The 13,187-nt window shown below is 43.1% G+C and overlaps 1 protein-coding gene across 2 annotated transcripts in view; it reads left to right on the top strand.

Moving 5' to 3' along the window:
- The window catches only part of Nell2 (neural EGFL like 2), a 319,795-nt gene that overhangs the window by 93,816 nt on the left and 212,792 nt on the right, over window positions 1-13,187 (top strand). For both annotated transcript variants that reach the window (NM_031070.3, XM_008765798.2), the window contains exons 5-10: window positions 5,539-5,712; window positions 5,811-5,907; window positions 8,049-8,121; window positions 8,294-8,376; window positions 9,229-9,357; window positions 10,925-11,027. In NM_031070.3, coding sequence (NP_112332.2) covers window positions 5,539-5,712; window positions 5,811-5,907; window positions 8,049-8,121; window positions 8,294-8,376; window positions 9,229-9,357; window positions 10,925-11,027 — 659 coding nt within the window. The remainder of the gene's footprint in view (window positions 1-5,538; window positions 5,713-5,810; window positions 5,908-8,048; window positions 8,122-8,293; window positions 8,377-9,228; window positions 9,358-10,924; window positions 11,028-13,187) is intronic.

Below are 13,187 nucleotides of genomic sequence, written 5' to 3'. Positions count from 1 at the left end.
GAAGGAACGGCAGATGAGTGGACAGACACATGCAGAAAGCTATGGCGAGGTTGCTTCGTCTGGATATTTCTGATGCGGAAACTACAGCCCCTCCCTAATCCTCCACAAGCTCAGTGGATTTATTATGTACCGTTGAGGAGGTGGAGTTATTGAATACAGCTAAACGAGGTGGTGCATTGCATCCAGATAAACAAATAAGAGGACTTTATATGCATACAGCTGGATCAAAGAGACAGCTTTAGCCAATCTCGGTCTAAACAATTTCTCAACAGGAGCCGTCTTCAGGCTGTAAATATCCTTTGATGGTGAATGGGGTATTGTGATAAAGTTGTGGAAAACTTTTTTTTTTTTTTTTGCATACACTCGCTCTGGGACCTAAGGAAGGTCTTGCCATCCATATGAACCATATGAGGCTGTGGAGTTCTTGACATGGCTGTGCCCACATCAGCAGCACACATCACTGCAGGGCTCCTACACTCCCTACAGCCTAGATTTACCATCTCGTCGGTCCGTTATTAATAGTAAAAGATCTCCTCTCCTTCGCAGTGGCTCTTTTCCTGTTTATTATACAGGGTAATATGATGGAGAGATTGCTACTAAAGCCACAACACTGAGTGCCAGGTCTTCATTCCTTAATTCACTGCAGTCCCTACTGGCCCTTTCTCTTGGTAATCCAGCCGAGGATCCTGGAAACCTCACTCAATGGTCTTCACCTATTGGAGCTCGACCATCTTAATGCCCTGCAGAGTCCCGTTCTCACTGACTGGGAAATGAGAGTAAACGTTGCTTTCATCATTCATTCGTTATTGGAGATCTCTAAGCTTCAGGCACTGCTTGTCTTGTCAAGGTCACATTTTCAGTGCATACCATGAAGGTGTGTGCAAAAATAATTAAACTAGCCACTCGTTAGCTTTTGAATGTTTGGTTCTTCGTGCTTGCATATTATTAGAGAGGTCTTTTAAAAGGGGAACAAGAATACCCTTGGGAGGAAATAGGGAGGCAAAGTTTAGAACACAGGCTGAAGGAAGACCCATTCAGAGCCTGCCCCGCATGTGGCCCATACATATACAGCCACCAACTAGATAAGATGGATGAAGCAAAGAAGTGCAGGCCGACAGGAGCCGGATGTAGATCTCTCCTGAGAGACACAGCCAGAATACAGCAAATACAGAGGCGAATGCCATCATTAAACCACTAAACTGAGAACGGGACCCCCGTTGAAGGAATCAGAGAAAGGATTGAAAGAGCTTGAAGGGGCTTGAGGCCCCATATGAACAAAAATGCCAAGCAACCAGAGCTTCCAGGGACTAAGCCACTACCCAAAGACTATACATGGACTGACCCTGGACTCTGACCTCATAGGTAGCAATGAATATCCTAGTAAGAGCACCAGTGGAAGGGGTAGCTCTTGGTCCTGCCAAGACTGAACCCCCAGTGAACGTGATTGTTGGGGGGAGGGTGGTAAAGGGGGAAGGATGTGGAGGGGAACAACCAGGTAGAAGGGTTAGGGGGATGTTGGCCTGGAAACTGGGAAAGGGAATAACAATTGAAATGTAAATAAGAAATACCCAATTTAATAAAGATGGAGGAAAAAAAAAGTACCCAAGGAGAGTGTCAGGTGTTACTCACTGGACAGCAAGCAATCCGAATGACTGCTACCATACCATAGATGGAACTGTAGTGTCATTACTTGGATAGTTTCCTATTAAAGGACCTTACAGCACAGACATTCACTTCTACTTAAGACACAGTCCAGGGTGAAGTTTCCATGGTGTTGCAATAGGAGTTACGACCACACAGTAGGAACCGTAAATCATTAAGGAGGCATATGTGGATTGTTTAACCCCTCATCCTGAACCACAAAGTATACATATTTGATCATGTTTAATTTAATTCTGTTAACAGTCCTATAAGATTTGATTTTCTCCATTTAATAGGGAAGGAGATGGATGCTTAGAGGAATTTTTAACTCTCCCACTGCCACAGTTAGTACAGTGGAAAGAGATTTAAGATCCTGTAGTCTCTTAAATTTCTGAATCATTCTGCCTTGTCGTTGACCAAATATCAGTAAAAGCGATCAGACTACCATGACTAGGGTCAATGTGGTTTTCGTAAGGGATGCCAGTCAATGTACATTTTTCCTCCTCTTTTTGAATCTCTAGTATCTTAGGGGAGCACTGGAAGTGGCTATGGGATGTGGCTTTCTACTGGAATTCCCAGTGCCGCCTGGTTCACAGTGTCTGTCCCCAAATCTGCCCGCTGCATTTCTTCCTGTATTTGACTGATTTGGAATAATCTCAAAAACTAAATTAAAAATGATTTAAAAATGTGTTTGGTTTGCTTGTCATTTTCAAAGCTGGCTATAAGGTAGACCTTAGGAAATGTTACCATCCCCGAGTGTCTCCAGTGTGTGTATGGGGGGTGGGTAGCCTGCTTTATGTGTATGATGCTGCATCTTCATTGTACACTCGAGGAAATGGAGTCAGGCCATCAGGCCAGGTCATAAGCAGCAGCGAGGGACACTGTGGAGCTTTGCCTTAAGACTGACTATAGCGCCACTTGCAGTTGTGCCTGCTGAGACCTGCACCAAAGACAAAGGTTTCATCTTTCACAGTGACTGATGTCTTCTTTGTTATCAGTGAGCTGCCATTGTTTTCAATGGCAAGGTTTCAATACAGGTAAGATCTCCCATACTCTGCACAGGAGGGTGCCTGCTTGGAGTGCTATTGCTCTTGACTCAAAATGTTGAGAATTACAGCTGTATAGACGTGGTTGCTATGTTTACAGATGCTAATTGTTTAAAAAAGCAAATGCTTTCTTATTCTTTTTTCCTCAAGATTTATTTTATGTATATGAGTACACTTTAGCTGTCTTCAGACACAATACAGATGGTTGTGAGCCACCAAGTGGTTGCTGGGAATTGAACTCAGGACCTCTGGAAGAGCAGTCAGTTCTCTTAACCACTGAGCACCTCTCCAGCCCTGCTTTTCTATTCTTAAAGAACTGATTAATTGAATTGATAAAGTAATAAGTCTTTATTATTACATGGGAAGAGAAATTATGTTCTTGTAAGTTTATCATCTTAAAAATGATATGGAGAAAGGAGAACTCACACACCTATGGAGAGAGTGAAAAATAATGCATTCATCATGGAAAACCAGATGTGTATCCTAAAAACATCCCGCCTTATTACTGAGTACAAACCCACAGGGGAGGGGCTGCTGTGTGAAAGGTTTCTGCACTTCCAAAGCTCCCGTAGCAGTGTTTACGATTGCAAGATACCGAATCAGCTTAAGTGTCCATGAATGGCTAAGAAAATTGAATATATACTTTACTCTATGTTTAAAAACCACCAGAAGAAATGATTGTGAATGTCATCACCACAAAGAAATAAAGAAATGTTTGGTGTGGAGGTATGCTAATTATTCTAATTCCCCTTTTACATTTAGTAAAATAGACATGCCACAAATTCATAAAGTTATTATATATTAATTAAATATACGAAGTAGTTTTTAGTTCCTGGCTTCTGGATGACTTATTTGGTGTTTTTCCCTCTTCCTTCTTCTCACTGGATTTTTAATTTTATTGATTCCTTAAAATTTTCTTATTATACAATGCACAGTGATCACATCTACCATCCATCATCACGGTCAATCACCACACAAGACACTCAATCATGTCTCCCTCTAAACTTCCTCCTGTTTTCTTTACTTACTTGCTGTTATCCAGAGTCCAATCACTGTTTCCATATGCTCATGGTGTGGGGCAAACACCAGCCCCCACTAGTTCTCCAGCTCGGTGCCAGGTCTCAGGAGCCCCTGTTTCCATGCTGGAATTCTTTCAAGTTTAAAATTTAATTTTAACCACTTTCCCCTTCCTTTTCCTCCCTCTAACCCTTCCTTTGCCCCCTCTCAAATTGATGTCTTCTTTCTCTTTAACCAACACACACACACACACACACACACGCACGCACGCACGCACGCACGCACACACACACACGCACGCACACACATAAACATACAACGTTATGAGTCCATTTTTGTTGCTTGTGTGTATATGATTTGGGGATGGAAAAACCATTTTGTACTGAATAACCAATTAGGGAACTCATCTTTAGCAGAGGTAAATTCTCTCTCTCCACATTCATTAGCTGCCTAAATAGTTCTTTGTCTAGGCTGGGACACCGTGAGATTTCTTCCTTCTATGATACATTATAAAATCTCTCATGGGTTTGATCTCACACATATCTTGTGTGAAGAAACAATAACTACTTTGAGTTCATGTGCACACAACCACGCCAAGGCCAGAAGACAGAATTTCACAGCAGCCCTCCTCCTACTGTAGTTCTCACATCCTTTCTGTTTCCTTCCCTGGGATTCTCCTTGAGCCTATGGGGCTGCGCTGGTATAGTTGTCTTATCCATAGCTGAGCAGTCCCAGTCACAGTTTCCAGGACTTTGCACATGTCTCCTCATTAACCACTACCCACCATCATGACGAAGTTTCTCTGACCAGGGCTGAGGACATAACACCAACCTATGGATGCAAGCATAAATGCGTTTAGAAAGCAGTTTGACAACATGATCATTTAGTAAACCAACATCAATAGGTTCCACCTATGGCCTACGAATTCCACAGTCTTGTCTTCTGACCACGTTAGCAGCACAAGTACGAATTACCTCTTGCGGCACATCCCTCAAGTCCAATCAAGAGCAGTTGGATACTCCCATCCACAGCCCTGTCACCATCACACAGTGGGCACATCATGCCTGCCGCTGAGCACTGCAGCATTCAGAGTGCGGCGCTGGATGGTGTGGTTGATGTCTTTTCTTCCTCAGCAGCCTGTGTATGCTTTCCTGTATGGTGCAGTCCAGACAGTGAAGAGATTTTCTATTCAACACTGCTTTCTCAGTGTTCTGAATCCAAAACATTATGTGGTGTCTTTAGCAACAAGGTCTTACTCTTCCCTTATGGTGGGCAAGCAAAAGCAATGGCATACTTCTTGTTGGTTCGGAACATCATGGTGTCTCCCTGACCAAGAACTCGTGGGAAGGTAACTTATACTTCTCACTGAAGCTTTCACTCAACAAATTATGTCTTCCGAGAGCAACATTGGTCACTAATATGGGGGCAGTTCTGTTTTTATATACATACATGCATGTATGCATAAACTCATACACATATGTATTGCATATATATGAATAGCACATTATGTATATATTAGATTAAAGCTAGTGCATTTTCATAAGCCTCTTACTGTAGCCCTAGTTTTAGTCAACACACTCCTTCCCTTCTGCCCCCTCCCGTCCCCATCCCTGTTTTCCCATCCCCACTTAGCCCCCCGGTGCTCTCACCGTGTCCCTTCAGCTCACATGTGTTCTAGCATCCCCTGCTAATGTACTTTCTACTTGGAATGTTTGGTCATCCTTTGTAGGGGCGTAGAAGCTGTAAGCCTGCTCCATCTCTCTGGAGAAGAGGCTAACGTAGCCATCACTGAACTGTGCATTTGACATGTCCCGTGTGCCCCTTCCTTATGAAGGTACCTGGAACTGGAAAGCAGCGGCCACCGGAATGAGATCAGACTGCATTACCGCTCTGGAACTCACCGCCCGCACACGGAAGTGTTTCCTTACATTTTGGCTGATGCCAAGTGGCACAAGCTCTCCTTAGCCTTCAGTGCCTCCCACTTAATTTTACACATCGACTGCAACAAGTGAGTGAATCTTTCTCCTTTCAAGGGTTAGACGATTCTTGACGTCTCCAGGAGATTCCTGTGCGTTCACAGCCTTTCTCTGCTCTCTTGTGTTTCAGGATCTATGAACGAGTGGTGGAAATGCCTTCTACAGACTTGCCTCTGGGCACCACATTTTGGTTGGGACAGAGAAATAACGCACACGGGTATTTTAAGGTATCTTTCGGCTAGAGTCTGAGCATGAAGTAGACATGGAAAGCCTTTCTAAGGAATTTGCAACACTTCATTTCACTTTTCATGGCATGAAACAAAAGCTCTGTGTGTGTGTTTTTATTTTTATGTATTTCCATTTGCTTTCTGTTTGGGTTTCTTAGGTCATTGTTTTAAACAGGCCACTCCCCATTTGCATTTGATTTTTCTGTATTGTAGAGATGACCATCAGGTTACAATTAGTGATCAATATGACATTCCTGAAGTTAAATGTTAACACAGAAATGAATTTCTGCCACTAAAATATCACCTTTGGTGATGCTTTTGCAGAGACATTAATAACCTTAGGTAGAAGCATTAGATATGGTTTCCTTGTGTGCCAATCCCTGAAAACAGGAAGTGGTCAAAATGCAGCTCTAGTGGAAACTTAGAAGCTCTCAGAATCTCTTCCCTGTAGGTATCAAAAGGTGTCCCAACTGAAGTTCTGAAAGTCTTGATGAACCAGTAAAGGCACAGAAATGCTTGCCCTCTGCATGTTGTGAGAGCATTTTTCCCAGAGCTGTGGCCATTGATTTTAAAGAATGATGAGAGGCATGTCCACCATATGGGCTTCAAGAGTGAGGAGACACCAGTCAATTCAAAAATTTTAAGCCACGTACATAGTGTGAGATTTCCAAAACTTACTATTAACCGTTCTTTGGGAACCAGGTGGCAAGACTATACTATTCCATTTAATCCTCACTCTGAAAATGTTGATGGGGGTCCTTTTTCCTTCTTATAAACCTGCATCAACCTATCCAGTGAGGTGAAATAACATGCCCAAAGCCAGGCCGCCACCAGGTGACAGATGTGTGGAATCGATTCTACTCTTTAAAACCCTAAAAATCAATGGCCTTTCCCAGGCAAGGGATGACAGATGCATACTGTGAGTTTCAAATCTCTCTTCTAGTTAATGGTGGCCGTCTTGGAGCCCAGATGTGGCCTCACGGTCCCCACACATCAATTATGTGCATAGCTAGAGGCCTTGCCATCTTTAGTGTGGCCCGAGAACATTGTCCATTAGATTGCGCAGTGCATGCCATACACACCAGACAGATCTCTATGTGCCTTCTGCAAAGCCATAAGATTTGTCACCCAAGCTACTCCTGTATTCCAGAATCAAGAACAGATTTTAGTATTTGCTACCCTGTGTACTAAAAAAGTTTCCACTCACATCGACCCACGCTGTCAATGAGAGTAAACGTGTGAACACAGACCACTGTATGGGCCATAGATCTTTGCAGGGATACTGTTCTCTTGATAACATATTGGTACAGGTACCCCTGCCACTGGACTTTCAGATTTGCATTTTCCAAGAAGATATAGTTAAATATGACACAAGTACATGAGATGGATGAGAGAGGAGATGGCAGGCAGGAAAAAGGGACGGTTGGGATCTGTGAGGAGAAGTTGTTTCTACCATCACTGGCCAAAGCAAGGCCGTACTTGGAGTGCATCAAGCCAGCAGCATGGTGGCTAAGGAGGCATGTAAGTGCAAAGCCTTCTGTGCAAAGTGGGTCATTTGCCGCTGGCATTTAAATGGCTTCCTTCTAAACTCTCTGTGTTCCTGAGCACTCTAAGTCCGAGCCTTGCTATACCTGCTCACTAAATCCTCCATCTTTTCTGAATTAAGAGATCAAGTTTTAAAAAATCCCAGTGGAAAAAAGTGAGACACGTTCAAGTGGGCATTGCTTTCATGACTCAGTTTACCCACCTTTCCCCTTTTGATCACTGTTAGTACAAAACTGGTCTCAGGGATGTGGTGATAAACACAGTGATTTTCATGTCGATGCTTAAAGGTCACTTTCAAGCCTTGCTTCAGTGGCGAACTAAAAATAATTCCTCAAAACAATAAGACGATGGCCACATCCTTGAATCTTGACATTTAATCTTACAGCTTTAAAAGTATTATCAAGGAGAAAACACCTAGGTAGTTCTCTGTTTTTCCTGATGACTCTCTTTCCCTGGCATGGGCTGGGAAGCCCAGGAAGGCTCTAAACCCAAGGGTTTGGGGAGATCTGTTCCTTAACATCTTTCCTCAGGAACTTGACTACTGAGCATAATTTAGGCAAATGGAAATAATGCTTCTTCAATGTTTTTATACACAGGGAATAATGCAAGATGTGCAATTACTTGTCATGCCCCAGGGGTTCATCGCTCAGTGCCCGGATCTTAATCGAAGTAAGTCTGTCTGTCCTGCACTGTATGTTGTGACGAGAATAGTTCCTATGCTTCTTTTTGTCCAGAATGTCAGTGTGAGATTGGAACTCACACGCAATGGCTGTCAGCACAAACCTAATCAGATGGAGCCCTAATAAATGCAGCCTGATCAATGTCCTGTTTGTAATTGCAGCCTGTCCAACATGCAACGACTTCCATGGGCTTGTGCAGAAAATCATGGAGCTGCAGGACATTTTATCGAAGACGTCAGCCAAGGTAAAAATGACTCACAAACACACCGAGACCGTGCCACAGTCACGTGACTCCCATTGATTTACATGCTGGAGACGTCCTTAAAGCAGACGATCTGCGATTTCTTGGGACTGAATTGGAATCCTTGCTCAAGGAAAAAGGTTGTAATGTTTATTAAGGTGCATAAATATTTAAACCCTGGCCATCTGTATAACGAATGGCTCAGTAAATCAGGGAAGGAGCAGATTACCTGGTTACACTCTGCCTTACTGCTGCAAGATCTACCGTTGCCCAGTTTTAATTATTTATTTCTATTTAGCTTTCGCTGCAAGTAGGGAGTCAGAAAGACACTGTAAAGTGTGCGGACACCAGAATTTGGCCAAGAAAAATGGCGCCAGCACCGTTTTTAACTGTTACGCTGAAGTCGTAGGTTCCTTCACTGTAAGTCAGAAGAACTTAACACACTAACAAGTTCAGTAGTTTTAAATTGTGCATAGTACGGAAGGATTTATATGATGTAAATATTATTATTTACTTGAGTAAACATATTAATGGAATTAGACACTTTTTTTAAAAATGAAAATTTCTTACCTGTACTGGGGCTGGTGTTATTCTGAATTAGCCTCAATTCGTGTCTCATAAATTGTGATTTTTGTTTTAAAGGTAAACTCTTCACATGGAAAGGGTAGGGAAAGGCGTCTTTAAAATTTTACAGGCTTAATATATTCATAATTGACGATGGCTTACTATATTTGTAGCGACTGGTGACGGGCACAGCCCATTGTTCTTGCCGTTTATGTAGTGAAATCAGACGCCTGCTAGAGCGCCGTGCATTTCCTAGTGGCTGTAATGGTGAGCCCTGTCTTTGTGCCACAGTTGTCTAGAGCTGAACAACGAATGAACAGGCTGGATCAGTGCTACTGTGAGCGGACGTGCACCATGAAGGGAACCACCTACCGGGAGTTCGAGTCCTGGACAGACGGCTGCAAGAACTGCACATGCTTGGTATGCCTGCCATTCTCTGTCACAGGGGACTCGGGTGGCCCCGCTGGTTAAATATTTATTAAGACAATGTCATCATGAAAATTTCAAGACCTACTTTCTCTAAATGCAACACTAAAATGCAAGCAAACCTGGTCACTTTGGAAGAACCGTGTGCTACATTATTAAAGACACTCTCTAGCTGTAACAGTGATTATGGTGGGAGGAAGCTATGAAGCTTATCTGAGCATGCATGAAGTTAGCAATTCAAATTAGCTTAGCAGGGTGAGTCCCACGGGAGTCTGTCCTATAACCCTTAGCATTTCTGGGGAAATCTCCCTCATGTGTTTATTAATGAATTCTAAAGAAACCAAATTATATAGAGCAATTAAATATTGTGCCTAGACAGAATAATATAAATAATGGATCTTAAATAGTCTTTAATAGTTGGCTAACATAAAATACACACCATACTGTTTAAACAAACATGACTTTTCTTAATCCTCAGGAATAAATTATTTTTAGTGCCTTGTTATTTCAAAACTGTACCCATGCTTCAAAGAAAGCTTCAAGTCAAGTTTGGTTTTAAACTTTCAGATTCCGCATGAACTCACTTGTTAGAAAGCTAGCGTTCTGTAAAGGGGCCAGAGATCTGTTTGAGCTTCCACTTGTCACGCTTTCCCCACACTCATCCAGTTGATTCAAAAGCAGAATATCACACACATAAAAGGGATCCGAAGTGATCTGTGTATGAGTGTGTGTGTGTGTGTGTGTGTGTGTGAGAGAGAGAGAGAGAGAGAGAGAGAGAGAGAGAGAGGGAGGGAGAGAGAGAGAACAGACAGACAAACCAGACAAACAGACAGACAATCAGACAAAAGAGAGACAGAGAGAGGGAGAGAGGGCTCAGGAGAGCAACCAAGCACGCCATCTGTGTGGATGTGTGCATATTTGTGTGTACCCCTGTGCATATGCACATGTCAATGTGCACCTATGTGTGTGCAATGCACACCTGTGGACATCTTTTTTGTGTGTGAACACATATATGTACATCTGGGTGGGAGTGTGTCCGTGCATAGTCTGTGTATACGCATACACATATGTACATCTCTGTGTGATACGGGTGTTTACCCAAGATTACAATATAATAAAATTATAACATTTTACAGTTGTAGTGAAACCTTCCCAAATGAGGTCCAGAAATCTACCGAAGCCAAATGCTGGATGTGATTTGGCAAGGTTTATACACTGACTAGGAAAGCCAGAGCAGCCAGATGCGCGGTTGGTGTGTGAGCAGTCAGGAGCTAGCAAGGTGTTCCAGGCCAGCTTTCGGCTCACCGTCCCCGTGGGCCTGTGGCCTTCTCTGCTTCACTATAGAAGGTGCAGATTTGCTTAGTAAAGATCAGTTCCTGGTTAAAAATAGGAACCAGTCTCAGTGGTTAAATGTAGCCCGAATTCCTGTGAGTCACCACACTGTGGGCATCGCTAAGTGACATTTCATGGAAGAGTTTGAAATCTATGAAATGGATTGAAAAGCCTCTGTGGGGCATTGGATTTCCGTGTGGCATCCTTTAAATGCTTGTTTGCCTTTCAGAATGGGACCATCCAGTGCGAGACTCTGGTCTGCCCTGCTCCCGACTGCCCGGCTAAATCGGCTCCAGCGTACGTGGATGGCAAGTGCTGTAAGGAGTGCAAGTGTAAGCAGACCTTTGCCATCCGTACTGTCTAAAACACTGTATTGAGCTCTGTAAGCTAGACAAGTTACGTTACTTCCAGAAATGAAATATCTTCTGCTTTTTGGTGATCATTTTTGCCTGTTTATACTCTAGAAGAACGGTTAATTTGTCTTGGAAGGCCCTTGCATATAGCCATAGAAGTAGAGAAGACAGACCAGACACTCTTTGAGCACCGGTGGGGGGTGGGGAGGTGAAGGGAGGGGTCCTGCCTTTTACTGCTGAATGCAGATTCCTGCCAAGCAGATAAAGATTACCTGCTCACACTCTTATATCAAGAAAGTCTGTTGCTTAAATTACTTTGCCCATGGAAGATGGCTCTTTTACCTAAGACACTGGAACCCACTTATATAGTATCGCTTGGCCCTGACTTTAATAAAAAACAAAACAAATGAACAGCAACAAAAGTGCTTGCACTGCCCTGTGAGGAGGCTTTGCTGCCCCTTCTCACACATTATAGGAAGTTAACATTTCTGATGTATAGAAACATTTTTAGAGTCTTCTGTAGCCTCTGATGTTCTAGATCATCCTCTCAGTCACAGAAATCAAGCTGTCTACACGGCTTATTTCTGAAAAGAGTTGTTCTTAAGTCCTGGCTAAAAAGAGAACTTTAAAAATGTTCCGTTTTTGTCCAAAGGAGTTTATACACTAAGCATCTATGAACGCTGCCTTTTTATCTAATGTGTTGGCTGTACCGAGCTGTGTAAGCACACATATGTGTGGTGTGAGACTCATAAAGATGGAATGAGGGTAGACAGAGAGAGAAAGGGAAAGTAGCCATGTAGCACGAAGGAGGGCATGGCGTGAGGGAGGACGTGGCATGAGGGAGGGCGTGGCGTGAGGGAAGGTGTGGCGTGAGGGAAGGTGTGGTGGCTGTTTTGGCTCTGGATTTCTAGTTACAGATCTCCCTAGCCATTGCAACTAACTCAAGTCTACACTGTGTGCACACACTTCTACATACCAGCATGAAAATGTCAGCAAGTGACAGTTGCCTTGTATACACCACTGTGCTGCTATCTCCTTGAACTCATCTCTCGAGTGCATACTGGTCTAGCTACTTAGGATCAGAGGAGCCAGCAAGGTTCGAGTACCCCATTTTAGTATCTTAATAAGAACTACACACATAACACCCAACATACAGGAAATGTAAAATAAAAAGGAAAGTAGGTTTTATTCTCCCTCGCCCTCTTAGAGTTTAGTACTTGTGTGCTTTGCCCAGTAATTGTCCTCACGCCAACTGACATGTGACGGCTTTCTCCAGTCTATGCTGAGAGTGGTGTCACTCTTTCTCTGGCTCTCAATCTTAAGGATTTATGCTGACTTTCCCATCCCAATCAGACCTTCTGCACATCATAACACTGTGAGGTTTGCTGTGATTCTCTTTCTCCCCTCTCAGAGTCTAAGCGGTGCTTCCCCTACCCCTTCCTTGTGAGCAGCGATATGACGTCATTCGTACAGAAACCTGGTGCACTCCTTGTAGCTTTGGGTATTGCGCATACTAAGGGTGGACTGTAGTAGTTTTTATTGTGTAAGGCTGGCTCTTTGCAGCTCACTCTACGAACATATGGACCTGCTTGTTTTCTTCCTTTAGTGAGGGAGCAGGCTAAGAGGCAGCTGGGGGATCTAAGAAGAAAGCTCTTTTGTTTCACTGGGTCTTTTGAAAGGCCACTGGTTGGGCTGCACTCCTATGGCCCCTAGTAACTTTGAAAGACAATCCTGATTCATGGGATGTCTTTCAAGAAAGGGGAACCAAGCCGAGAAAGAAATTAGGGAAACGACACCCTTCCTAATAGACCCAAATAATATAAAGTACCTCGGAGTGACTTTAACCAAGCAAGTAAAAGATTTGTACAATAAGAACTTCAAGACTCTGAAGAAAGAAATTGAAGAAGACCTCAGAAGATGGAAAGATCTCCCATGCTCATGGATTGGCAGGATTAATATAGTAAAAATGGCCATTTTACCAAAAGCGATCTACAGATTCAATGCAATCCCCATCAAAATACCAATCCAATTCTTCAAAGAGTTAGACAGAACAATTTGCAAATTCATCTGGAATAACAAAAAACCCAGGATAGCTAAAACTATCCTCAACAATAAAAGGACTTCAGGGGGAATCACTAT

Source organism: Rattus norvegicus, chromosome 7 (assembly GCF_036323735.1).
Source record: "Rattus norvegicus strain BN/NHsdMcwi chromosome 7, GRCr8, whole genome shotgun sequence".
Classification (NCBI taxonomy): domain Eukaryota; kingdom Metazoa; phylum Chordata; class Mammalia; order Rodentia; family Muridae; genus Rattus; species Rattus norvegicus.
This window is presented reverse-complemented; position numbering and strand designations above follow the sequence as displayed.